Source organism: Lepisosteus oculatus, chromosome 16, assembly GCF_040954835.1.
Source record: "Lepisosteus oculatus isolate fLepOcu1 chromosome 16, fLepOcu1.hap2, whole genome shotgun sequence".
NCBI lineage: Eukaryota > Metazoa > Chordata > Actinopteri > Semionotiformes > Lepisosteidae > Lepisosteus > Lepisosteus oculatus.
Window position 1 is genome coordinate 1,006,990 of NC_090711.1, and position 25,068 is coordinate 1,032,057.

At 45.1% G+C, this 25,068-nt stretch overlaps 1 protein-coding gene across 15 annotated transcripts in view; it reads right to left on the bottom strand.

Annotated features, from left to right (window-relative positions):
• ptprt (protein tyrosine phosphatase receptor type T) overlaps positions 1–25,068 on the bottom strand; it is a 190,516-nt gene that overhangs the window by 65,933 nt on the left and 99,515 nt on the right. For all 15 annotated transcript variants that reach the window (XM_069179631.1, XM_069179626.1, XM_015365125.2 and 12 more), the window contains 4 exons: positions 23,813–23,922; positions 10,441–10,642; positions 8,540–8,642; positions 3,982–4,255 (listed from right to left, as the gene is read on the bottom strand). In XM_069179631.1, coding sequence (XP_069035732.1) covers positions 3,982–4,255; positions 8,540–8,642; positions 10,441–10,642; positions 23,813–23,922 — 689 coding nt within the window. The remainder of the gene's footprint in view (positions 1–3,981; positions 4,256–8,539; positions 8,643–10,440; positions 10,643–23,812; positions 23,923–25,068) is intronic.

The window sequence follows — 25,068 nt, forward strand, 5'->3', positions numbered from 1 at the left end:
TTGCAAAGCACTGTACAGTAGGATGCTAATTAACCGTTGTCAGGAACAAGTAACAGTAAAAGTTAATGAACATAATTCTAATTTATGGCACTCAAGCTTTCAAAACCAGGGCAATAAATAATAGCTGCCTAGCGCACTAACAGATGCAAGTCATTTATGAGAGTTAGTGCCCATCTTGCTGCTGGAAAGAGCAACATGAGCAGAATACAAAGGCCTCTGTCGTAAAGGGGCACCTGGCAGAGGCACCAGGGGACCCCAGGCCTGTGCTGTTAATCGACCAAGCTGAGAGGTGCATCTCGGATACCAGTCAAACAGATGGGAGCAGGAAGCAGAAGCTGCCGAGTGCCCAATTTTGGAGAATTTGTGAAAAACTGAGCAAGTGAACAAAGAAGTGAATAAATAAGACCGTCATCAAATGGCTAAAAGCCATAAAAGAAATGCATGTGGCAGCCATTGTGTAGGGACTGTTGAACATGTGTGGTGTAATTGGTCTACAGCTCCAGCATTATGGCAGTGCTGTAAGAAGGGGTTTTTGATGATGAAACAACTGGAATCTTTCCAAAGAAGGCCAGGGGTACAGATTACTGTATATTCAACGATGCCTACCCAGTCTCTCCCTGGGGCCTTGTCAGCATCCTGGAGCAGGACAGCGGGACACAGGAAGAGCACCTGGAACACACTATGGAGAAACACCTCTCTCCACTGCACTGAGTCCGAGCCTCACTCCTAATATGCGGTTGTAATCCTTTTTAATTAGGCTGTATCCCCACCCACTCTCCAGCCCTCCCCTGTCCACGGCAATTCACTTAATGATATTCCTCCAGCCTTGAAGGCGATTGTATTCATACCAGAATATCTGCTGAGACTATGCTTAAAATAGCCTAGGAAAAGTGCCACAGAGGTGCAACAGCAAATGAGAAGATTTAATAATACATTAAATATATAATTGCTTCTCAAAAAATAATACAATACCACTTGCATAAACCATATAACAGAGCTGGTGTCTCTACAGGAGCAGAGCCTCTAATGAGTTGGGGCAGTGAGCTCGAAACAGGCAGCAGCACATGAGAAGCCTCTGTAGTCCATGGCGTGAAGCCTGGTCTTTGCCAGAAATAAATGGCTGTGTTGCCTGTTTTAATAATAATAATAATAATTGCTTACACTTATATAGCGCTTTTCTGGAGACTCCACTCAAAGCATTTTACAGGTAATGGGGACTCCCCTCCACCAGCACCAATGTGCAGCCCCACCTGGATGATGCGACGGCAGCCATAGTGCGCCAGAACGCTCACCACACATCAGCTATCAGTGGGGAGGAGAGCAGAGTAATGAAACCAATTCATAGAAGGGGATTATTAGGAGGCCATGATTGGTAAGGGCCAATGGGAAATTTGGCCAGGACGCCGGGGTTACATCCCTACTCTTTTCGAGAAACGCCCTGGGATTTTTAATGACCACAGAGAGTCAGTACCTCGGTTTTTTACGTCTCATCCGAAGGACGGCGCCAGTTCACAGTATAGTGTCCCTATCACTATACTGGGGCATTAGGACCCACATGGACCACAGGGTGAGTGCCCCCTGTTGGCCCCACTAACACCTCTTCCAGCAGAAACCTTAGTTTTTCCCAGGAGGTCTCCCATCCAGGTACTGACCAGGCTCACACCTGCTGAGCTTCAGTGGGTTGCCAGTTGTGAGTTGCAGGGTGATATGGCTGCTGGCTTTTGGATCGTCTGAGCCAGAACACCTCTAATTAGAAAACTGAACCTTAAAATGAACCCTGTATTTCACAGGGACCAGAGCAATTTACAGAGGACAGGAGTTATATGATAAGATGTGACAAAACACAATTCAAACAACAACCAAGGGTCAAGAGTAAACAAAATTTTCCATCTTTCGACATTCTAACTGGTATAAGTAACCTACGAGCATCTCAGATCCCAGTCACATCACTGTTCAAGTTTTGCCACACACAAGGTGATACAGATGACTTTGTAGCTTAATGTCAGCTGCAGTACAACTGTGCATCAGGACTCTCTGCCCTGCCTGCACATCCCAAACACTGATCCTGCCCTGCCCTGCAGGTCTGGCTGTCGCTCTCGCCTTGGCAAGCAAAGGGAAGTCGGGGCAATCTGAAGGTGACATCTCAGAAGTGCTGCTTGTTTCCTGTCATCTATTCCTATTATTGCTCAGATATAAATGGAGTTCGGGCAACTCCAATTAAAAGGGTGCTTGAAGGACACCCGTGCAGAATGAGAAAGAATGACACAGGGCTCTTAGGCAGTGTGGAGCTTCAGAAGTAGAATTGATGCTGCACACAGGCTCAGAGGAATACATTCACTCCTGTTCTCCTTTGCTGGAGCAACACAATAACAATCGGTCAAGGTCTCTATCCTCCTTGTGAATGCCAAAGCAAAGCAAAACACCAAGACAACACAAAAGAAACAGAATAAATCAATCCTGTAATGACAGTCTGTGCTCACTCGTTAAAACTTTAATTATGAAGTCCAGCAGCGCACGCTGGCCGAATGGTTCCCAAAATTTGCAGGATGGGGGCAGCTTTTGGAAGAAGTGGGCAGTGACATCACCAGAAGTGAACTGGAGACTTTCTCTCCCTCATTTCTCTCTGACATCAATCAGGTGGCATCACAACTGTGCCTCCTGGCTGAAGACATCCAGTTTGGTCAACATTGCAGGTCTGTGGAGCCAATGAGAATACCTCAACAGCACTGATGAGAAACGCTGAGGCTCCCATCCAATCTGTCAGTTCAGACTGAGGCAGCAGTACCGCCTGCTGTGACGGCATTTTCTCGTATTTTAAGGGGCCCAAGAAGACATTTGCCCACAACAACCACTTAAGAATCTTAAGATCTCTTCGTGTTTAAGAATATAGCTGCTTCAGACTAGCCTAGAGTTTTTTTGTAGTTTAAAACTGCTGAAAGTGTCAGCTGACTGTGCATTTGCAAAGAGGATCACCTCCTTCCCTCGGAGGGTTTCTTCGCTGTTGGACAGCAGGGCTGCAAACCTGTGAGGATGCAGATAAGCTCTTGTCATCACATGTGCGATCACATGAGCTCTTCTTGCTGGACTCGGGGAATTTAATTACTAGATAGTTCAGGCAGGTCTCATTGTGAAAAGGCATGGTCTCCTAGCAGAGCTGGCACGGCTAAGAGACGTTTAGCATGCAGGCACTGCCAGGAGTCCTGGCTCTTGCTCAGGAATAAACACACAGCTCTCATGCACCACCATACTGATGCTCTCTCTATTGTAACACTGAATCCCTCCAGGCAACACTGGGCTTTTCTTGTCTTTTATGTTGGAACTTGGGTGGCATGAAGCGCCTATAAATGCTGTTTGTTTTTACATGATACGCATCCGATCTGATTGGTACAATAAGGGGATTAAAGCATGGATGGCTGGAAGCCGTAGCCGAGTTATGCAGAAGAGGGAAACCAACAGTGTAGTGGAGGGACCCTGCTGTGAATTTCAACAGCAGAGTGAGAAACACTTACTGCACAGGGTGAGAGGAATGCATCACAGTGAAGAACACACTTCACTGGAACAGGAGAGCAGGAAAGAGCCCAATCAAAGACACTGTTCCAGGGCTACAGAGAAATGCCACTCAGAGTGTGGCATTACATAAGACAGCTCAAAGGTTTGTTGAAAAAAAGTACAGGCTAAAATGAGGCAGTTAATATACAATACACAGCTGCAAAGATTCTTTTTAATTCATTATATACAGCTCATCGTAACATCGCGCGCCTGCTTCTCTTTTAACACATCAGAAGAATTCCTGCAAGGACCATCTGACAAGCTTTCTAACGCAGAAGCTGCCCCCTGCAACTTGACTGCATTGACTGTACGAGGAATGGCGTTACCCTGGTTCTGCCAGGTCACACGGCTCTGCAGTTTACCAGAAAACACGCAGCGCTGCTTTGGGAGCGCGACCAGGACGGGTACGACGTGCTGGTGAAATGGACTTACCCCGTTCGCTTTGCTTAGGGCCTGAAAGTAAATGCTGTAGCTCTTGACAGGCGAGAGAGGGGCGTTCCAGTAACCGTTGTAGGTCCTGTTGTCCCCCACCGTGAAGGGCTGCATCACCGACAGGTTGACGGGGGGCAGCTCTGCGGCAAAGTAGTGCGGCGAGTCCGTGACGGACGCGTTCTTGAAGCTGACGGGCACGGCGAAGCACTCCACCACGTCCGCCGCGCGCCGCGACTTCTGCTTCCTCTCCTCCTTGACCACCAGCTGATAAGCACTGAGGACAGACGTGACAAAGCGCCGTGTTTGTTATCTGTTCCCCGTACAGACGCTGCACTGCTGAGAGCGCGGGACTGGCTTGCGCGCCGACCCCTCTGTTCTTTACGGCCTCCTCCCGCGGGCGACCTTTCGTGCGCTCCCGTCATCATCCCTCGGCTCTGTGGGTACGGCGGAGCCCGACCCTGCCTGGAGCCGCGAGACGAATGACCGCAAGAAGGGAAAAAAGGTAATAAACAGCAGCACAACGGGCAGTAACGGTCTGAAGCCACAACTCTTCAGAGAGTGCCGTTAACGGGATTGAGGGTGAAGACGGCTGTAGTTCTGAGAACAGAGGCAGGCCAGAGTCACCAGTGCACCACGCTGTGTCCCTGTCAGTTGAGAATCAAAGTGCAGATGAAAAGGACTGGTAGGTAGTCCAGGAAAAGCTCCAGTCAGAAACAGCTGCCTGTGGCTGGTCAAGGCCCAGCTATACCACACTGATGAAGGAACAGTGCGCCTGTGGTTGCTTACCATGATGGAGATGAAGAAGAACTAAACTCTTTTTAGATATTCTATCATTGAAATGAGTCGCAGCAATATAATCTGCATCATTCTCAAGTCCTACGCTTATTTTTGTATACAGAAGGGTGGTGGGTTTAAAGGAAAGATGGGTAGAGAGGTCATGGTGGGGATGGATATATATGTAGGCCAAGACAGAGAAATTATGTAGAATGGTTTATAGTTTGGAAAACCATAAAGCAGTGTTTCTGATCTCCCAACTAAAACACAACAAGATCTTTTTTTATTTTATTTTTACATGGTGTTGGTGATACGCTTGTGGCCAGGGAATATAAATACAAATCAAGGACATTCTGAAGTGCTTTCACTTTCACCTTTCAGTCACATTAAAATGTTGCCTGTGCACTGAGGATAATAACAAGGCCTTTCCTGTTAAAATGTGTCTTGCAGTTCTCAGCACTCCTGTCAGTCTGAACAAACGATGACAGAGAAAACCAAGAGATCTATTTATTTTTTCAGAAAATGAAACGCACTGTGTATCAGCGGAACTCGACAACAAGACTGTTCACTTTTCCAGCCCCTTTCTCCTTCAGTGCAGGTATTTTTGAGGCTTGCGACAAGCTGTCCTTTCAAGTACTGTACCATCATGAACATGACAGCTATAAAAAATATTTCTCTTAATTACAAACACAGTCAATGGTTTGTCTGGCTTTGATCTTTTTTTCCATCCACCCCTCTATGCTGTTCCCCTGTACCACCTCCCAACAATCCTGTGAATAGAGAAACTTCACAGGGTAGGAATAAGATCTGCCTTGTGCAGATCAGACACTTCTGTACAGTGCCAGCAGAGGGAAATCTACTCCTTATTTGCGGATGAAGAACAGCTGGGAAGAGTCTGAAAACTCTTGAGCTCAGAGCTCGGCCTTGGGGAAAAGACAGGTACAGAAAAATGTTTATTCCAGGACAGAAGGCAATGAAATCAATTAGGACCTAAGCCATATACAGTAACAAAGTTTACATAGTATGCTTATTGTCAGTAATTGCGTCCATCTATGCCAAGTACATACTTCACAATTATATATAATTAGAGAAGTGTATGTTCTTCCAAAGGATTGTGGCAAATTGTCCTCATCTCTAATTTGGCATCTTTGATGATGGATAATTACTAATGACCAAAGGACCCTGTTTTCTCAGATATCAGCCACCTATTTGAAATAAACCATTTTTATGCATGCATACAGCAAGGAAAGATGGGCATCATTACGGCAATCTTACTTGTCAAGAGCTTTTTTGTAATTATGACAACTACGCAAAAATAAAACCCTTTTCAAAAGAAACTCACAAAGAAGCAGGGTTTGAACAAAAGAGAAACCTTTTTCAAGAGCTTTTAGATAAGCTATTTTTGCAGAGGGCTGACTAAATGCTAATGTGCCATGTCCTAAATGTGACTGAATTTTCAGGCAATTACATACAAAAGTTAAAGGCAAGATAAAAGGCATCTTCCAAAGCTCAGCCTGGATTATTGCACGCTGGACAAGAACCTGAAATTTCTTGTACTTGCTTCTGAATGATAACAGTGGCCACAGGCAGCAGAAGGATTGGAGCAGATGGTGAAACTGGAAAACATATGTATTTATGTTTTCAATTTGTTTTATATCTTTTTGCCTATTTCTGGGGCTTGTTTTTACATTTGAATATTGTTTCTTCACAAAATCGTGCTCCGAGAGTCTCCCTTTAAAGAAAACACTTGACACGCTCATGAAAATCAAAACTGGCAGAGGTCGGCTGTGTTTGTTCTCACTTGTTCTTTGAACTGATGATTTGCAAGAGCTAACTTTGTGTGAGGATAGACATGAGCTCTGAGTCACAACATCGCTACATCCATAGTAAGAAGCTGAGCTAGGATTCATGTGGACGGCCATAGGGATCAAAACTGCGAATAAGTCAAGGCTGGTTAATATTTATTAGTTGGACGAGTTGGATGTCATGCAAAACTTTAAAACACAACATTAAGAAAACTGTGAGGGTGGCCTTCAGCCCATCAACTTGTTTGGCTGCTAGTAGCTTACTGAGCCAAGGATCTCATGATCTCACTTAGCCCTTTCTGGGAGCTTCCCAAGAAATTAGCGGAAGGACAGTTCATTCCTCACACTTAGCATCATACTGTGTTCTGCTTATTTTATTCACATGGGTGTGTCCCAAACTGGACAGGCTTGGCAAACACTTTACTAGGGTGCACTGCAGCAGCAATGACATAGATAACTGACCGACGCCCCTCTGCCTGTGGGGGGACCAGGAGGGTCTGGGTTCTTTGTGCACGTCAGGGATCGCTTCTAGAGCGCTTCTGGGCACCCTGTGTGGCCTTGACACTATTTTTTATTAGAAGCTCTTGATCTGCTGTTCCTGCAAAACCTGGGATTGTCCTTGAGCAAACAGTTGCTTGTTATTCTTTTTCTTTTTTTTTGCACAGGAACTAAACGGGGAAAAAAATAAAAGAAAAAAGCTGAAACGAATGACTGTGTTCAGTTGTGTTATGGGTCCAAATAAACTCTAAGGAGAGGGTGTTCTGTGTAATGCTTTTGCATACAAATTGCACTTATCTGAAAGACTGCTTTTATTTCCTGAAAATGCCCATCAGACCATCAATAATTCTCTTTTTCATTTAGCAGATGCTTTGAACCCCATCAAGACATTTCGAACTGAAAACAAATGTAGCTATGCCTTGCTTGCTGAAGAGGGGGCATAAACAATTTATTATGATGAGATTTCATGCTTATTTTCTCTCCCATTGTACAGAAACATCTTCTTGATCTGATCGGTTTCTGTATCAATGCAATCATTTTGTAAGAGCCATCCAAACAACCAGCTTGGAATAAAGCTGATAGAATCATGTACAAGACCTAGAATTACACTAATCAAATTGATCAATAAGGCATTATACTCCTTCACTTCATTTTAGAATCTTGAAAGTAGTCATCAAGAAGCTGCTCACCAGGACCATAAAGCTGAGGATGACAAGCAAAAGGCACATAAGCAAAAGAATAACAAACAAAATAGGGGGATAGGTGGCTGGCCAGACAGACAGATGGAAAATGAAAACTTAAAACCAAAAGAGTGCAAATGAGAGAAGACCATTCATCTAGCTTCCTGGTGGCTCACTGATCTGAGGGTCTCATCCAGCCTGTAAATTAGTTAAAACAATGTGTCTATGTAGTTTCTTTCAGACTTCCACAATTCAACATGTACTGTACCAAGCCACTTGGGGCCACACCTTCGTTAACATGGACAGCCCCAGCCTGGCTGTAGCTGTGTAGTGTCATTTACCAGGTGAAAGGTGTCTGTTCTTACAAATCAGTTAAACCGTACATCAGTCATTCTAGATACTATTCACATCCACTCCAGTCTGCAGGGTCCACAGAAGCTTCTGCCAGATAACCTACCCAACACGGCTGAGTCCCTGAGGGAGTCAGCCCACTGAACTTCTAAATCAGCTCAATCAGGCTGCTACAGGTGCACAGGGGTAGAAATGCTGAAGATCCAGGAGTCTAAAAGGCAGTCATCGATCTCAATAAAGAGCAGAAAGCAAGAAGCCAGCAAATGAATCATGAATTCTCCGGATCCCAGAGACAGCGCACACAAGTGGACAATGTGACAGGGATGCACAATGGCTAAGGCAGGCAGCCCAGAGAGTGGCTTGCCCATGTGTAAGATGTGCAGGCAGCTCCATCAGAGAGGGGTGATGGACAGTGGAAAGAGGGGTGCGCACGGGAGAGGACTGCACTACCTCACGGGGGCCCCTCTGGACTGGGCAGGCTTCAGCAGCACGGTGATGGTAGTGTCAGTTTCATTGAGAGGCACATCCGTCTCATACTCTGGCATGGAGGGTGCTGGGAGGAGAGAGATACAGAGAGTGTGACATTTCGGTCTCATAAAGAAAGGATATTGTCACCACTATGGCAGCTTCTTAAAGATATTTGATGCAGGTGACATTTCACTGTATATGCAATATGCATCTCCTTGTCTGTCAAACCAGCCTTCCTGCTTTATGTGATTGCACAGTATTTCCAACTTCAGGGGGAGTGAATGGGAATACTTTCACTGGAATACCCTGGAGCATCATGACAGAAATACTGGGCCACCACCCAATTAAAGATGTCTTTTGCAGCTCACCTACTGTCTTGATCTGGTCTTCTGCAGCCAGAAGGCGGTCTCTCTGACAACACTGCAAGGTCACAGGGCCGACAAGTCAACTCGGCTCAGACAACTCAAACACATGCCATCACAGTGGGGCTTGTCCGGTCATGGCCACTGAGGGCTGCCCAATCACTGCCTGATCACTGATCGATCGCTGGCTCACGATGCATCCAGTCTCAATGGTTATATGGTCACGTCCACTGGAGAGTTGAAACTGCACACCATGTGAGCTCCCTTCTCAATCCAGCTTTTAATAATTTTCTGTGCTATCTTTTTAATTCCCAGTTGTACCATAGTAGGGAAGAGGCAGCAACACTCACAGTAAATGATGAAAGGGGAATTTATCAAAGTATTACATACCTACCACATAAATTGTGCAGTTGCCATGGCAAACAGACATAGGCTTCTGCAGTGTGTCCCATTAATACAAATACACAAACCCATGACTCAGACAACGCACGGATTCAGAACTTTTCGTTGCATGCTATAAGTCCTTGCAGTATGATAATGGGGAGAACATCTTATTAAAATGTACTTCTCTTTTGTTAGCACAAAATTAATATTGCAACACGTTTTAATTGCAAACTACCTGAATTTCACAAAAAAAGTAAATGTCTAGCAAACTGTAACAGCTCGTCAATGGCAGAAGTGTTTCTGTTGGTTCGGTAATTATAGCACATGCAGTTTTAACAGCCCTCATTGCACACTATCTAATTACCCTTTAAAATGTCACATTACCATTAACAATAATTATCTTCTAAAGATGCATAGGACAATATAGATTAAGAAATGGATTCGCATGAGACGAACACTGTGTTTTTGTAAGAATTACGAGCAGGTTTTGGCTGTGCTGCAGGCACTAACAATCCCTTGGCCCTCCGAAACGCGCAGGGCAACTCACCTCTGATGCAAGGCAGATTAAAGGGCTACTGAGCACGATCTCACACATCTTTAATTATTAACACTAACCCCCTGATACATGTTAATGTCCTGTGCAGGTTTTGTTTTCCTGCTGGCTTTTGCGAACCCGTCTTTAACGATGAGGAAATGGAGAGATGTCCGCAGGAGAGGGTGAAATAAGAGCGCTCTCGGCAGCTCTGCCTGCTGCTCCAGAGACGCCACCGCGTGACCCTGCGGAGGCCAGAAACACGCCTCTCCCTGTCTTCACACACACCGGCCAGAATCAAACCCGGGACCAGGAGCCCCGAAGCAGTGGTGTTGCCCGCCGCATCAGCGTAGAAAAATAAAATGAATCGTAACCGGTACAGCAGCTTCTGTTGCTGTTCTTATTCGAAGTACCCTGGGCACGAACGCAACAGACCCGCCACGAGTCCCACAGTTTGATACTCCCTAGTCACTGCACATGGCAGGACCTCCATCCTAACGAGGCACTGGAGACGCGAGTCTAGCACTGAAAGCTTTCCCCAGTGTCCCGGCCCTGTTCAGCGTGTCAGCAGCACGGGCTGGGCTGGAGTGCGTCGTTGGGCTCACCGGCGATCTTGGTGGCGATGCGGGTGGTGACGGGGGGCCCGAAGCCCTTGGACGTGCTGGCCTTGATGGTGAAGGAGTAGGTGGTACCAGGGTGCAGCCCCACGAACAGGTGGTGCGTCTCGTTGCGCAGCTTGAAGACCCGGCCGCGCTGGCCGGACAGGTCCGCGCTGGGGTCCAGGGAGCTCACCGCTTTGTACGTGATCTGCAGACAAGACACACTCATTCATCAGCCGATACTACCATCAGCCGTAATATCAGTGTCACTAAGCTGAAATGATCATGATAATGAGGTCACTCGCAACATCGGAAACCACAAGTTAAAACAGCCACGAGGTTTAATACTTTTACTACGAATTACATATTTTAAATAGCAAAGAAAGAAGGGGACACCGTGCGAACGCTTATTTTCGACCCAGCCAAAGATCTTGTGCTTTCCGCTTTAATAAGCTGCAGTGAAATTCATGGTAAAAATAACACACACACACACACTACTGTGGCCAAGAGTCCAGCGTGATTTGTTTTTGCTGAGACGGAAATAACGAGGAGTGACAGCTCCGCGCCCGATGGACTGGCTGTCGGAAAGAGCTACCCAGGGGCAGAGATCAGTCAAGGGGCGTTAGGACTGCAGTGCACTTTCACCTGAGAGCAGCAGAGAGGAAACGCCAGCAGCGAGCGAGCTGATGATCAGTGGAAATTCGGGCCAAGAGCCCCAGACAGGAAACTCCTGTGTGATGTGATGTCATCGCCGTCGGGCTGACTGAATGAATCAGTTGCTGGCGAGAGTGGCCTGTGAGCAGCGCACGCAGGTGACTCTTACAACAGGGTCGAACACCGAACGGCTCCACTCCGGAACGACCGCATTAAACTCATGAGGGGGAACAGGACACGTTCCTCTCGAAGCCCGTTTCCGCCAGGGAGCAAAAACAAAAGCTTCATATCTTTATATAGACTTCATATCTCGCGGTTGCGACATTGTATCTCAACATAACGAGTTTATATCTCGCAACTGCGACTTAAAATCTCATCGTTTCGACTTTATTTCTCGTAATTCCAACTGAATATCTCGCAACTGCGACTTCGGAATAGCCCACATTTCATGGTCTATCCGTTGGTTATTGTAATGGACTCGTGCTCTAGGCCTTGCGCCCATGTCCCTCACCCCATGGGCTCGAACCCGGGTCTCCGGCGCCGCTCAACAAGGGTCTTGCCGGCTGAGGTAAAGAGGACCCAGCGGCCAATATCGCCGCACTGCAACCGGCTCGTACAACCTGTATCTCGGCCAGTGCATTACACTATATTCATACATCGTACAGGATCTCTAGGCCTGAAGTCTTGTCAGGTGCCTTGATAAAAATGAAATTAATGTAGGTCTACACTTATTTTTATGGAAGCCTATTTCCGCCAGGGAGGCGTCCACTGTACCTGGACGGAAGAGAGGACGGTGGGCTTCTGCCCGATGAGCGGCCTGGCCGGGCTACGCTCACCGCTGGCGCCAGAAGTGACGTCAGAATTGTGCGATACGAAGTCGCAATTGCGAGGTATAGAGTCGTAAATACGAGAACTGAAGTCGGAATTGTGAGATTTTAAGTCGCGCTTGTGAGATATGAAGCCGTAATTATGCCAACGTTTTAATTTTGAGATCCAAACTCGTCATTACCAGAAATAAAGTCGTAACTCTGAGATACAATGTCGCAATTGCGAGATATAAACTCTGAGATTCTGAGATAGGATGTTGCAATTGCTAGAAATAAAGTCACAATTTTGCGATCTAAAGTGGAAACTGTGAGATACCACAGCGCGTTTTTTTTTACTCCCTGGTGGAAACGGGCTTCCAAACTTTCCCCCTGTAATTAAACCTGCAGCGCCCGGCCAGCGCATCTCAGCCGGACCTGCTGGACTCCGACTGGGCACTGAGCTGTGCCGTGCGACCGACAGGACAAAACAGGACCCTTATCTACAGACGGGCACTAAGAAAAACAGTCTGCGCTTATGTAAATACTGATAGTTTTGACGACAAGTTTTTTTTAAATTCATTTTAATTAGAAATAAATATTATCCGTAAGCGGTGACCTTCAGAGTGACAACGATCAAAACAAAGCCTCAAGGGCAGAGATGTACTTGTTTAACTTTTACTCTTTTTTTCCCCAAGTTTTGCTTCGTGATATTTCATGTTTTGTTTCGCGTTTTTTTTTCTTGTTGCTACATGGCTTTCAAGATTGATTCACGGCTTCCTTGATAAAACTGCGTGCGTCGGCACAATAAATCAGCCTTCACTGTCACAGTTTTAATACCGGCCCCGCTGCCTCCCTGCCGTTCCTGTGGGTCTATTACTGCGTTACCAGTCCCGGCTGCTGATACAGAGCCTCAGAAAAGTGAGACTCATGATTTATTTACAGCTAAATTCCCAGAGAACCAGCTGCACACTCCAAATTCAATCATACTGGGCCATTTTACCGAGCTGTCCTTATAATACGCCACACACTGACTCTTTTAACTCAGTTTCACGCCGCAGAGAGCCAACTTATTCATAATAAAACACCGCAAATGACTTGATGTTTATTAATAGGGAACCTTTTCCGCCTTTACGACGACCCGTAAAACATTATTTCTACTTTATTTTTACTTGCTTTTTAGGGCACCGCGAGTTTATTTGTTTTCTCCTCTGTCTTTGGACTAGAGCTGGTCTTTCAGCCCTCATAAAAAACAGGGATTTTACTGCTCGGTGAAATTGCAGGCAGAGGCCGGAGCCCCTTTGCCAATGGTGCGAAGACACATTAAACAGCAGCGTTTCTCATCCGGAAAGCCGAAGATTAAACGCAGAAGCAGTAAGAGAGCCTTGGCAAAATAAAGCAGCAGACATGCTGTGGCTGGAATTGAAGATGGGCAGAGGAAGCAGGTTTGGTCACCTGCCACTGAGACAGGAAGGTCGCTCTGGAAAAAGGAAACATGTTGGGAATGAACCCCATGGCCTGTGGAGGTCTACTGTCAGAGCCGGCAGCTGGTACAACATGTCAGTTGTCAGTCAGTCTGCGCCACAGGACTGTCTGGGCATCACTGAACACGCAGTCCCATTCCTGTCTAGTAGATGACACCGACGAAAACGTTTCAGCACTGCAAAATTAATTAATTATTCCATTCATGACTGACCATGACGATGCACTAGAGTTGCACAAGCACGAAATCAGCTCGTTAGTGAGAGCGGATCATGCAAAAGTGTTGCAGTGATTCCACGTACTGAAACTCAGGCTTGGTGAAGTCAAGGGAAGGACAGAGCGGAACCTGTACGCCCCACACAGGACCACACCTTCATCATTAAGTTTGAGCACCACCTCACACAGACGTGCCAACACTGGGGCCACGCCCTCTTTCGTGGTGAACCTCACTCGCTGCCTATCCCGTGGGATCACCCTGACGTGACAAACGTGCTTGAAGAATAGTGCACATCCTCGTGCTGGGGCAGTTATGCCGGTGATGCCCCACCGGCCAGAATTAAAATGCATTGTACATTTCTGGAATGAGTTTTCTATCTGATCCTCAGTGACCATCGGACAGGCATGTGCTTGTCTAGCCTCTACGAGAGGAATGGGACAGAATCCCACAGGACAGCACCTGTAACCTACTGCAAAGCACGACCCTCCGAAATACAGCCTGAATTGCTTCAAGTAGTGACCACATATACTACCAACCTGTCGCTTTCAGAGTAGTCTACCTGTTGATCAACCCTATTGACAAATGTTAATCTGTATATTTTACGAATCTTTTTTTAGCAGTCCTTTTCCTTACCTTTCAGTATGGAATGAATCTTTACCCGTTCCGGCTCAGGACATTACAGCCCGTACATTATAACGCACGACCATCTGTTCGGTCAGAGTGTTTTAGAGAGCATAACACAACATTAAAACTGATCATTTTGAAAGTGAACAGCCCAGTTGTCAGATCCAAGCTGAAAGATGTCATTAACGCAACACCATCCTCCACGAACACCATCACTCTCTTCTACGACTAAAAATAAAAAAAAGCTATCAATGCCGATCGATAGCTCTCCATTATGTTTTTCAATTTAGCAAGAGGCTTCCATCTTTTCTGACCCAGGGGACTGGCAATAGACAAACTAATCTGAAGTTTAAGGACACTAGTAAAGCAGGTCATCCTCTCTGATGAAAGATGATAGAAAACAAGGATTTTTGTACATTTTTTTTCTTCAATGATAAGAGCTGCTGGCCTCATTCCTCCCGGTGTAGCAGGCCATACACACACATGTGCAGCTCTGCACGCTGCTGGAGGAGTCAGCCTCTGACTGCAAATCTCTGCATGGTGCGTTGCTTGACATCAGACACTCCAGACGTGCTGTAAGCATCAGAGGACAGCCAGGTAAGATATGTTGCCATCCTCACCTAGAAAAGGTGCTTGCCTGAGAGCAGGTGGGGGACTGTGACTGCAGGTTCGAGCCTGGGTGAAGTCACTACTCCACTGTGACAGGGACTCTCCCAGCAGCAGCTCATAGCTGGCTGAATGCAGCCAAGGGAAAGGTGGGTTAACTCAGTCAGGACTTGTGCCAACACGAGACGCCTGTGCTGCGTGCTCACTTGCGAGCTGGTGCTCAGCCTGTGGTACAGGGCTGTGCTGTCTGTGACCTGTTACAAGATGGTTGGGCTGAAGGCAGGCAGGTCAGGGGAGTCCGCCCACTCTTCCTCATTCTCCCCTGTGCAGTCGCAGGGTTTACAACTCTGGACCAAGATGTGAAACCACACAGTTCGCTGTTCCACCATTAAAGCATGAACCACTAGGGTAAAGACCTGCTTCTACCCTATGGCAGTGCGCATCATAAACAGCTAACTGTGCAGAACTCAATGCACCTCTGCACTACATCTACACCTCTACAACATTTATTTATTGTTGTTACTATTTATCATGTCCCATTTTGTAATGTACTGTGTACATTGTGTGTCCATGTGTGCATGTCCTGAGAGATTAGTGTGAATAAGAATTCCAGTTACCTGTATATATAGCAATAAACTCCTCTATCTACCTATTTGGGGCGGAGCGGTGGCTCTGTGGCTCAGGATCTGCGCCTGTGACCGGAAGGTTGCCGGTTCAAATCCCGCGGCCGGCAGAGAAATCCTACTCCGTTGGGCCCCTGAGCAAGGCCCTTAACCCCAACTGCTCCAGGGGCGCCGTACAATGGCTGACCCTGCACTCTGACCCCAAGCTTCTCTCCCTGTCTCTGTGTCTGTGTCTCCCTGGAGAAAAGCTGGGGTATGCGAAAAGACGCATTCCTAATGCAAGAAATTGTATAGGGCTAATAAAGAAACATTATTATTATTTCAGATCAACTGGGTATAACAAAAATAATTAGTGATACTAAATTTCCGTTTAGTCATCTACTACACAGCGACTCTGATGTGAACTCGAGCACATGCTTGAATGTAAAGACAGAGAATTTGCAGTTGTGTTCCAATACGAAACTCATCCACAGGCACCTACACCATAACACACCATGAGATAACCTGATATATCACGACCTTACAAGCAAAACCGCAAAACCCTTTTCAGATTCTATTTCTCTTTCTTTTTCACTGTGACTGTGGGGATCATTCTTCACATCACAGAATTACAGTTATCTACCATTATTATGGTTTAATGAGTAGGTTGTCTCCTAACCACAATAGCTGCCCATCTTTGATTCCTTTCTATACTGACATTCATTAAAATAAAAGACATCAGGGAACCACCTGCTATATCCACACAGTTCTTAAGAGAGCCTTCAAGGCAGTTGTCTTTTTTTTTTAGTGATTCTGGACAGCAGACTTCTCAGGGGGCCCACAACTCTGTTAATTTCCCATATGAAAATAGAATCCAAGCCATCAATAAGTCCTGCTTTACTGCTGCCTCAGTGGGCTTTTAAATCAAGGGGTTTAACACTCGGTCAGGAATGCCGAGAGATTGCCAGTGCTGGAAACGGAGACTTTTCTTCTGTCTCGTCTGCTGAACTCAACAGGCCAGAGTCAACAATAACGACCTCTTATTAGCTTCTTCAGAAGTTCACTAACTGGTTTATATTTCATCTTTGGTTGCCTTACTAGAAAGCCAAAGGCATCTAAAACAAAGAGCCCAGATTGCTGGGAGACCAGGGCTGGATAAGATCCCTGTATCAATCAGCTGCAAACATCTGAATGAGGGCGGGTGGCCTCGGGGATAATCCCATCAGAGTCTCCCATCTCCCACAAGGGCCAACGCTACTGGTTGACCAACTGATGGATTAAGCAGGTGCTGTGGTTTCTGATCAAAATGGGTTTTGCCTGACAGCCCCCTTCTGTCCAAACACCTCTCTCCATGCTCTGTTGTTTTAACCCACAGCGCTGAGGCAGCAGCAGGAGGAACAGGGTCACCAGGTTTGCTACAGCACTCACAGACACGCAGGACCGTGCCTCAGTGCACTTCCAAAACGCTGTGCTGTCCAACACTGTTCAGACTGCCCATTCAGATCCTTTGTTCGATCTCGCAAGATAAAACGCACAACTAGAAATGTGCAGCTTGCTATGCATCAGGGGCTGCTGCCGATCAGTGCCAGATAACCGGGATGGGCTTGGAAAGGTGAGAAGAGGTCAGCAATTAAAGAGTGCGCATCCTAACTTTCAGTTTGAAATGGTAACCAATCTATACTGATGAAAGTAAAAACCAATCCACAGAGGGAAAAAAAATAAATGCTATTTAATCAAACAGGCCAAGGTCTTATGTCCCCTGCGACAAACGTGTCCATTTGCCCAGAATACGCTGGATAATGTGTCACTGGTTCTCAACCAGACACCACTCGGGACAGATCTGACTGTTAAAGAGGTGAACAGAGCATCAGGCAAACGGAAAGTGCTACTGTGCGTAAAATGAAAAATGCAGTATGAACGCGATTCATTTTTACTGTTCGACTCGCTGCAACAGTATGGAAGTTGGCTCTACACACTCAGCTCCACCATGAGGATCCCCTGCGCCTTAGGTGATTCATCGGTACTTAGTGAAGCTGACACGCAAAAGAACGATGCAAGTCATACAAGGAACTTACAGCGTTTTATAAAAATGTGCTAATTCCTCTACCGTTTGACATTTCAAGAATATATAGTGCGTATATAAACATTCAGTGTACTCAGGGGCCCCCTTAGCAATGGAATAATGCAAGTACTTATTAACACTATAAAATAGACTGATGAAGCATGAAGATAAAATAAAACATGTTGAGTACTCAAACTAAATTAGACAATCCGGGAGAAATAGTGTCCTCTGGATGTGTTCTGTTAAGATCACCAGGAATGAAGAGCAAATCCAAGGTACCCAAGTGTCTCCCTCTCTGTCTGTAGAAGGTGTTTGGATTCTTACACATCTTTATGATGTCAGTATTGCATTGTTGCACATTGATAGCTCTGCTATTCTCCAGCAGTATAAATTACTATTGGCTCTGCAGTACTGTACAGGCTGGTGTGGACAGTCTGCTGCACTACCAATGATGAAGAATGCTTTAGTTTTTTAAACAGCTGTGTAGGACTTATTAACCCATAAAGAGCCTTTCATATTAAAAAATATCCTAAAGCTTGGTGCAGACCACATCGGACGCAAAGTAACGGTGCCAAAATCATAACATTCCTACATCAAAACTATACAAATGCCAATGAATTAACAACAACAGGGATTCTGGCACCCTGTTCTCAAAGGGGACATTGTTTCCACAGTTTGGATTTTGGCAGCACACGTAAATAAGAGTGTGCGAGAATGGGGTTGAACAGACGAGCAGACGGATTGATTTTCTGAACTAATTCAGAAAGTCTGTGGGGGGTACAGCTAGTCAGAGGAACGCCAGTCATCTTGACGGGAGGGAGGGCACAGTAGATGTGCTAGAGGTTTAAAGGTGACACCTAATTTTATTGATCTTGCTGATGAAAAAAGTCCACAAAATGATGGCTTATGGTGTGTGAGGAAACCACTGTGGCTGTGCAGCATGGATCTAACAACGGTCTTGTTGCTACAATCTAGATATAAGATAGACTGCAAGACAATCCGGATGTTGCTTAGAACAGGGGTCTCCCCACCCTCACCAGCAGGTTTGACTGCTGCCATTGAGTCATTATTTGTCAAATTGGACTTTGATCAGCTGAACAGGTGAGTTCTTAAATCCAGTCATCTAAAGTTCCCCTAATGGAATAAATTCCTTGCTTAATTCACTTCCAAGTCTTGATAATCCTTAAGTACCTGTGAATTAGGGAGATGTTTAAAATAAACTGTGTTGAGGCTCTTCAGAACACGGTTTAGTCAAGAATCACCACGTTCATTTTCGATAATACCACCACAGAGGCAATCCAACCCTCAGTCAGCCTGAAATTCACTCTATTTACATATTCCGGGGGGAAGAGCAGGAATAAGAAGCCAATTGTGTTTTTTTCCAGGGGGCTACAATGTTAACAAACTTAGTGAATGTGTTGTCTTGGAGATGGTAATTAGTGGAGGGGGTGAATGTAATGAGAGTGCGGGGGGGGGGGGGGTATATTGCAGAAGGGTCTACAAGGTGTGAGGATTGTTTGATTGCTATGAAGGCAATTCATCTCCAGTCAAAAACACTCAGTTTTGCTCCCTGTTCTCGGTCTCTTTCTCTCTCCCTCTCTTTCTGTGCTTTCTCACCCATCCAGAGGAGAGAAGCCATCAATCTCTCCCCTCCACCTGAAGCTCCTCTACACTGTCGAGTAGAACAACAATTGAGAGCCATTTCCCATCTTCTCCCAGATGAACAGCAATCAAGCCAAAATACCCAGAGCATGATCTGATGGACGCTTTCCAATGAACAATTCATATCAGCTGTTTCCCTGCAGCGTGTTATTTAAGATGCAGAGTTATTTCAGCAAGTTCCCCTGCAATACTGATAATGGGGAGACAGTACATTACAGTTTTCATTCATCTTTGCTGATGAGCATATTTCTGTCTGTGTAAATAATGCAGTAGAAATGATGGAATATCAATTTAACTGCTGTGACAAAACATTACCACTTTCTCCCTTATTGGCACTTATTTAACAGCCTCAGTCTCCTTGAGAATTTTCTTGCGTGTGTAGAGAGAGTAAGATGGGGGCAGAGAAGGTAGTGATTGGGGTATAATTTATCCTATAACTTGAGAAAAATAAAGAACTATTACATTTTCAAACATCAGTTTCTAATCCTTGCAACTGGAAATGCCACCTCTACAAAAAATGTGTTTTTTGTTCCATTTCTATTTCTACCATTATTGACAAAACCACCTTAAACTAACATCCAACCACAGTGGAGATCCCCAGCACCTTCGACAAGGAGATAAAGGCCAGGAAAGCCAGGAAATTCACAGGTAATTAAGACAGTGAGCAGCTTAATTAATTAACAAAGACCTGGGCTGGAATGCAAAACACAAGGTGCTCTACCCTCTGCAGTAGATTCATATCAAACAAAACTATTTTTCTCTTTATCCGATTAAGATTAAATTCTTAAGAGAGGTTATTTTACCTCTGTAGCATCCTCACCCTAATCACCGTAAGAAATAGCTCTGCTGTCTTAATTATGTCATAAATAAAGACAGGTCAATCACTACACACAGCGGCGTACTCAGAGTTCTGCCCAATGTGTGACACGTGACACTCTTATGGTGTCTTCACTCCCCATGATTTCCAAAGTCCCCTGGTCTGTTCGGCTACTCGTTTGAAAATGGCTGGTGTCTCTGCCGGTGCGCAGAAGAAGGATCTCAGTTTCAGGAATGTTCTGTGTCACTGTTCTCTGGCTGGATTAAAGAGCAGCAACAACTACTTTTTGTACAGCGCTGCACATATTCTGAATGAGGCCTGACTCTAGTGTATTGTACAATTTTAACCGAACAGCCTACGATTTAAAATACTTTAATCTATGTATATCCTAACATTCTATTTGCCTTCTTATTGTTTTTTTCCCCCACTTTTCTTCTTTTCCTTCACATCCCGTGTTTCACAGTGCAGTGAAGAAGGAAATGGGAACAGATGGAGAGAAAGCACAATTCGGTCATCACCAGGCATCAGGAGAAACATACGGGAATGAGCCGCAGCAAGACCCCAACACAAAACACTTCAGCTGGTCGAACGCGTCAAGGAAGCTCTTACATCTCCAAAAAATATTGCAAGGCCCAATCTAAGCAGTGTTACACTATCACAGCCCCAGGACAGGTCAATGAAGAAATCAGCCCTGGTTAGCAAGAGGCCATAATGTAAGGAATATAAGTCGCTATGAGCTTACAGTGCTTCGTATGGTCTGCTAAGCCATCTCTCGTTACGTTAGATCTACATCATTTACTACTGACATCTGTGTTTAAAGTGATTCTACCATTTCCCTTAAATTTTTTATCCCTCTTTGCAATTTTACTGCGACTCCTTTTGAAAGAGTACCAACCGTACTTAAACCATAAAGTGGTTTAAGATGGACCTCACTGAGGAAAAAAAACACACCAATGAAATTGCATTGACCTTATGTGCGCAGATACATTAGGACTGACTTCAGCCTTTCTAGAAGAGATTAATCTGTTTACTTCTCTTTCATCTTTGGCACCTGGGGCTCCTTTTTAGTAACGCTGGAGTAAACTGGGCTCTCTCCATTACATGGGAGTCGAAAAGCTGCTGACATTGGAAGAGCGCTGGCACCGAGGACTGTAAGCACGCTGACTAAGTTTCTAATGGGGGAGAGAACATTCACTTAATACAATGGAAGACAATAAACCTGAGTTTCCCAGTTAGCAGAGAGCGGTACTCCTATCTGGCACTGCCAGAATCAATATGACACTGCCTAAGGCTTCATCACGTCCCAGAGGAATGACAGCCTCTCAGCACATCAGGGCACATTATGTTAGGGAATCTGAATGCTCCTGATCATCAACACTGTAAATACTGTTCTGTGTCCCATTAACCCCCTTCAGACTGAAGACAAACTCGCCTGGACTTACGTCCCTGGTAAGGTGGAGAAGAGGCTTAGAGCTCTCATTGTTAGTCAGATCTTGGGACAAATGCAATCCATTGCCTTCTTAATTGAATCAATGATCGCTATTATGCCAGGTACAACAGAAAATGTGAACAAATTGTACTAGACGGAATGCACTCAATGCCTGTTGTCAAATTTACAATCGAGGAGATGGCAAAGACTAATTTTACCTTAATGATGTCTCTAAACAATGGCTACCTACAAAGCTTGACAAAATGGCTTTTGCTGCAACTAAAATCCATAAAATTAAGAGGCGTAACAGGCTTTTAGTGTCCCCCCCTTCAAGCAAGGGATGGATTTAGTGCCACACTTTTTATACTGCTACTTTAATGTCATAATCCCATGAAACAAAATTTTAAATAGATCAATAATCCATTAGGATTAGAGGAGAAGTGGCAGACACACTTTTCCACATCAAAGTGAATAGCAATTTACCTTCAAACAGTGATTTAGAAACTCTGTATGTGCCTCCCCAGCGAGTGAGCCTGAGTGAACGGGTGTTTAATACACTTGGAGTCCTGCTGGTTTTATAAGACACAGCGTCAGTTATTCAAATGCAAATACACAGTACTTATAATCAACATATTTCTGCCAGAATCTGCATAGCTTTATATGAGGCTAAAATCAATCCCTCTCCTGCTAAAAACTTAATTTTATTCTTGAGAAACAGGAAGCTATTGCAGTGGTTGGTTTTCTGAAGAGTTGTGATTAAAACAAACTCAGATTTCACTTTTTTCCCCCCATTCCAAAAAATAGAACTACTTTTTACAAATCCATACTCTGGGGATCCTGTGCGTCTCAGCCTGCAAAGGAGCTCACTTAGATGTGCAGGTTTTACACAGGCCAGCTGAGACCAGGGTTCAAACAGCAGTGTGACCAAAGAACATACAGTAGGAAAGACTGCAAGGAACTGGAGACCAGGTGGCCGGTCTAGTTTAGGTTTTTCAGTGCCTATTTAATCCGAGGAGCTCATCCAGCCATTCCCTGAATCAAGAGAGGACATCAGCACCACTAAAGAGAAGGGGCACATAGATCCACACTCTCAAAACCGTTTGTGTAAAGAAAGGCCTCCTGTTCCCTGTGATAATTGTACTTCAACATACTGCAGGCCCCACTTGTCTCTTGGGGTTAGCTCCCAGATAACCCCCAGGCAGAGGGCGGCGGCCTGCCTGCGTCTGCGGTTCCAACTCTCCTGAAAGGTGCCAGGAGACTGGCAGCATGTGTGGGCGTGACTGCAGGTCCTCATTCTCTCCTGTGCAATTAATGGGGATTCAGATATTTCAGAAACAATTTGTTTTTATGCTTTTCTGTCAGATTTCGGGCTTGCCTTCACAGTCTTGTTTGTGTTTAATCTTCCAGCACACATTCTGAGCTCAGACCCACATGGAGTTTTCATTTTCCCCCCTTGTTGTGAGTAAAGGGCAGTATGTGTAGATCATAGCCACAAAGGAAGCGTGAGGCACACTTGCGGTACCTGAAACAAATTAGTTTTTCGTCGACAGCGCTGCTGCACTTGAATGACAATTACATTGTCAATCCACATGAAAGTTACATATTAATCTCAGAGCTACTGAACAATAAATAACTGTTTCATTCTTTCATTTCATTAGAAAAGCTCATTTTGTTACTTCAGCATTATCAGGCTTCATTTCAAGGACTCCAACATGAACTTCAGCAATCTCACTAGACTGCTAGATGACTAGCAGGGCAGTGGCACTCTGGTCAGTACTGCTGCCTCACAGCTCCAGGGTCCAGGGCAGAGTCAAGGCCTGGGGCAGCAGTCTGCATGGAGTTTCAGGCATTGTGCACTCTGGTTTCTGGAGAGGCTTGATTTGCTACATTATACTACCTGGGTGACGGCCTCTTCCAAAGGCCAGCCATCTGCCATCACATCACACTTGTGAAATAAACCTAGAAAAACGTTTTTGTCTTTATGTCCACCCCATGTTTATGTTGTTTTTTTATTTTAAACAGTAAAAACAAAACTAGTTATTGTATAAAAAAACTAAAAGAATTTGGAAATAATGCACCATCAAGTTAAAGCTAACTTTAAAAAAACATTAAAAGGATTTCATCACATGATAGGTTGCGAAAGTAAGAAAAATCTTTCCGTGACCACAAAGTTTCTAACATGGGTAGCAACACAAAATGGGTGTTCAATGATAAGTTCTGCAAAATTTTCCGCTTACAAAATCAAAAGTTTTCCCTGCGCTGTGGAGACACATCACCTAGAGACAGGCCCAGTGAAATACTGCCCTTGGGCTTCTACAAGCTCTACCATGAAAGCCCAGTAGCAGACAGCAGGGAGGAGACCTTCCACTCCTCCCAGGCACGGCAGCGCAGCCGGCCTGCAGGGAAGCGCAGAGCCTCACCTCGTACAGCGTGATGATGCCGTTGGTTTCGTTCGGGGCTTTCCACTGCATGTAGATCTTCTCCTCGAAGGGGCCTCCCTGAATGGACTCCATGGGGATGGGACCAGGCACTGCAACAGAACAGCAGGGTCACCGACATCCAGAGGAGGACCCAAACGCACAGCTTCTTGTTTTAGAAGGTTCCCTTGCAAGCGTTCACACGGGAGGCAGGGCGGTCAACCCTCACAGACAGCTGAACTGAATCCACTCCATGGAACACCAACCCAAGAGCTGCTCTCTTTAGCCTTGAGCCCAGCTGTCTCAGCACACCCCCTTCAGAACAGTCTGTAAATCAAAACTTAAAAAGAGGAGTGAACAGCTTTAATTCTGCCCTCTCTCGAGCCCATGGGAGTGTTTCTGGACTTGCTCCAAATTCATTTATTAATTTGTCACAGCAAGGAAACATTACATAACAGCTGATTAAGAGACAGCTCAACAACTCTCAGGTGTCAGGTGTCATGCATGATTATTGTCCTGAATTGCTGAGAAGACTAGCAAGTGTCCAAAGAAGGGGGATTTCAACCAACTGTAAACCACAGAAGATCTCCTTGGCCTAAGGTCTTTCCAATCCACTCCTTTGCAGAACTCAGCTTCTACCATGACCTTAATTATTTAATTGCTTATTAGCTAAACTAATACATCAATTATAGTGCTATGTAGGAATATAACATTGTTTTACAAAACTGGCAAACACAGGTTCTTGGCACAGCTTCCTTTCCAAGCCTTTTGTCTGATTAACGAAAATCTGTAACAGAATGGTAATTCCGAAAGGATGGAAAAGGCAATAGAAATAATAATAAATAATTCCTAGTTTCATCCTGCATACAAATTATTTACAGATGTGCATGTGGCAGACTCCAAGAGGGTAGTAATTATTTTGAAATCATTTCTTAAAAACAACACCCATTTCAAGTGCAATGTTCAAACTGAAAACATCCTGATCAGATTTTAATTATGGATCTGACAGGAAGTTGCCAGCTCGGATTTCCACAACTGAGTAAGCAGATTAAATTAATGTAACAGTGGGGCACAACTAGATTTGTCATCACACTCCAGGTTTTATCTCTATCAGAGGGAGAGAAGCAAGTGACAGAAGCCTTGCAAATGATGAATGGTATTATAACATGTTAATCAGAACTGGATTTTATTTGCCTGCTCATCGCCTGCCTGCCATACTCCCCTCTCCTTCAGCAGCACCAGCCTGCTCTCTTACTGTT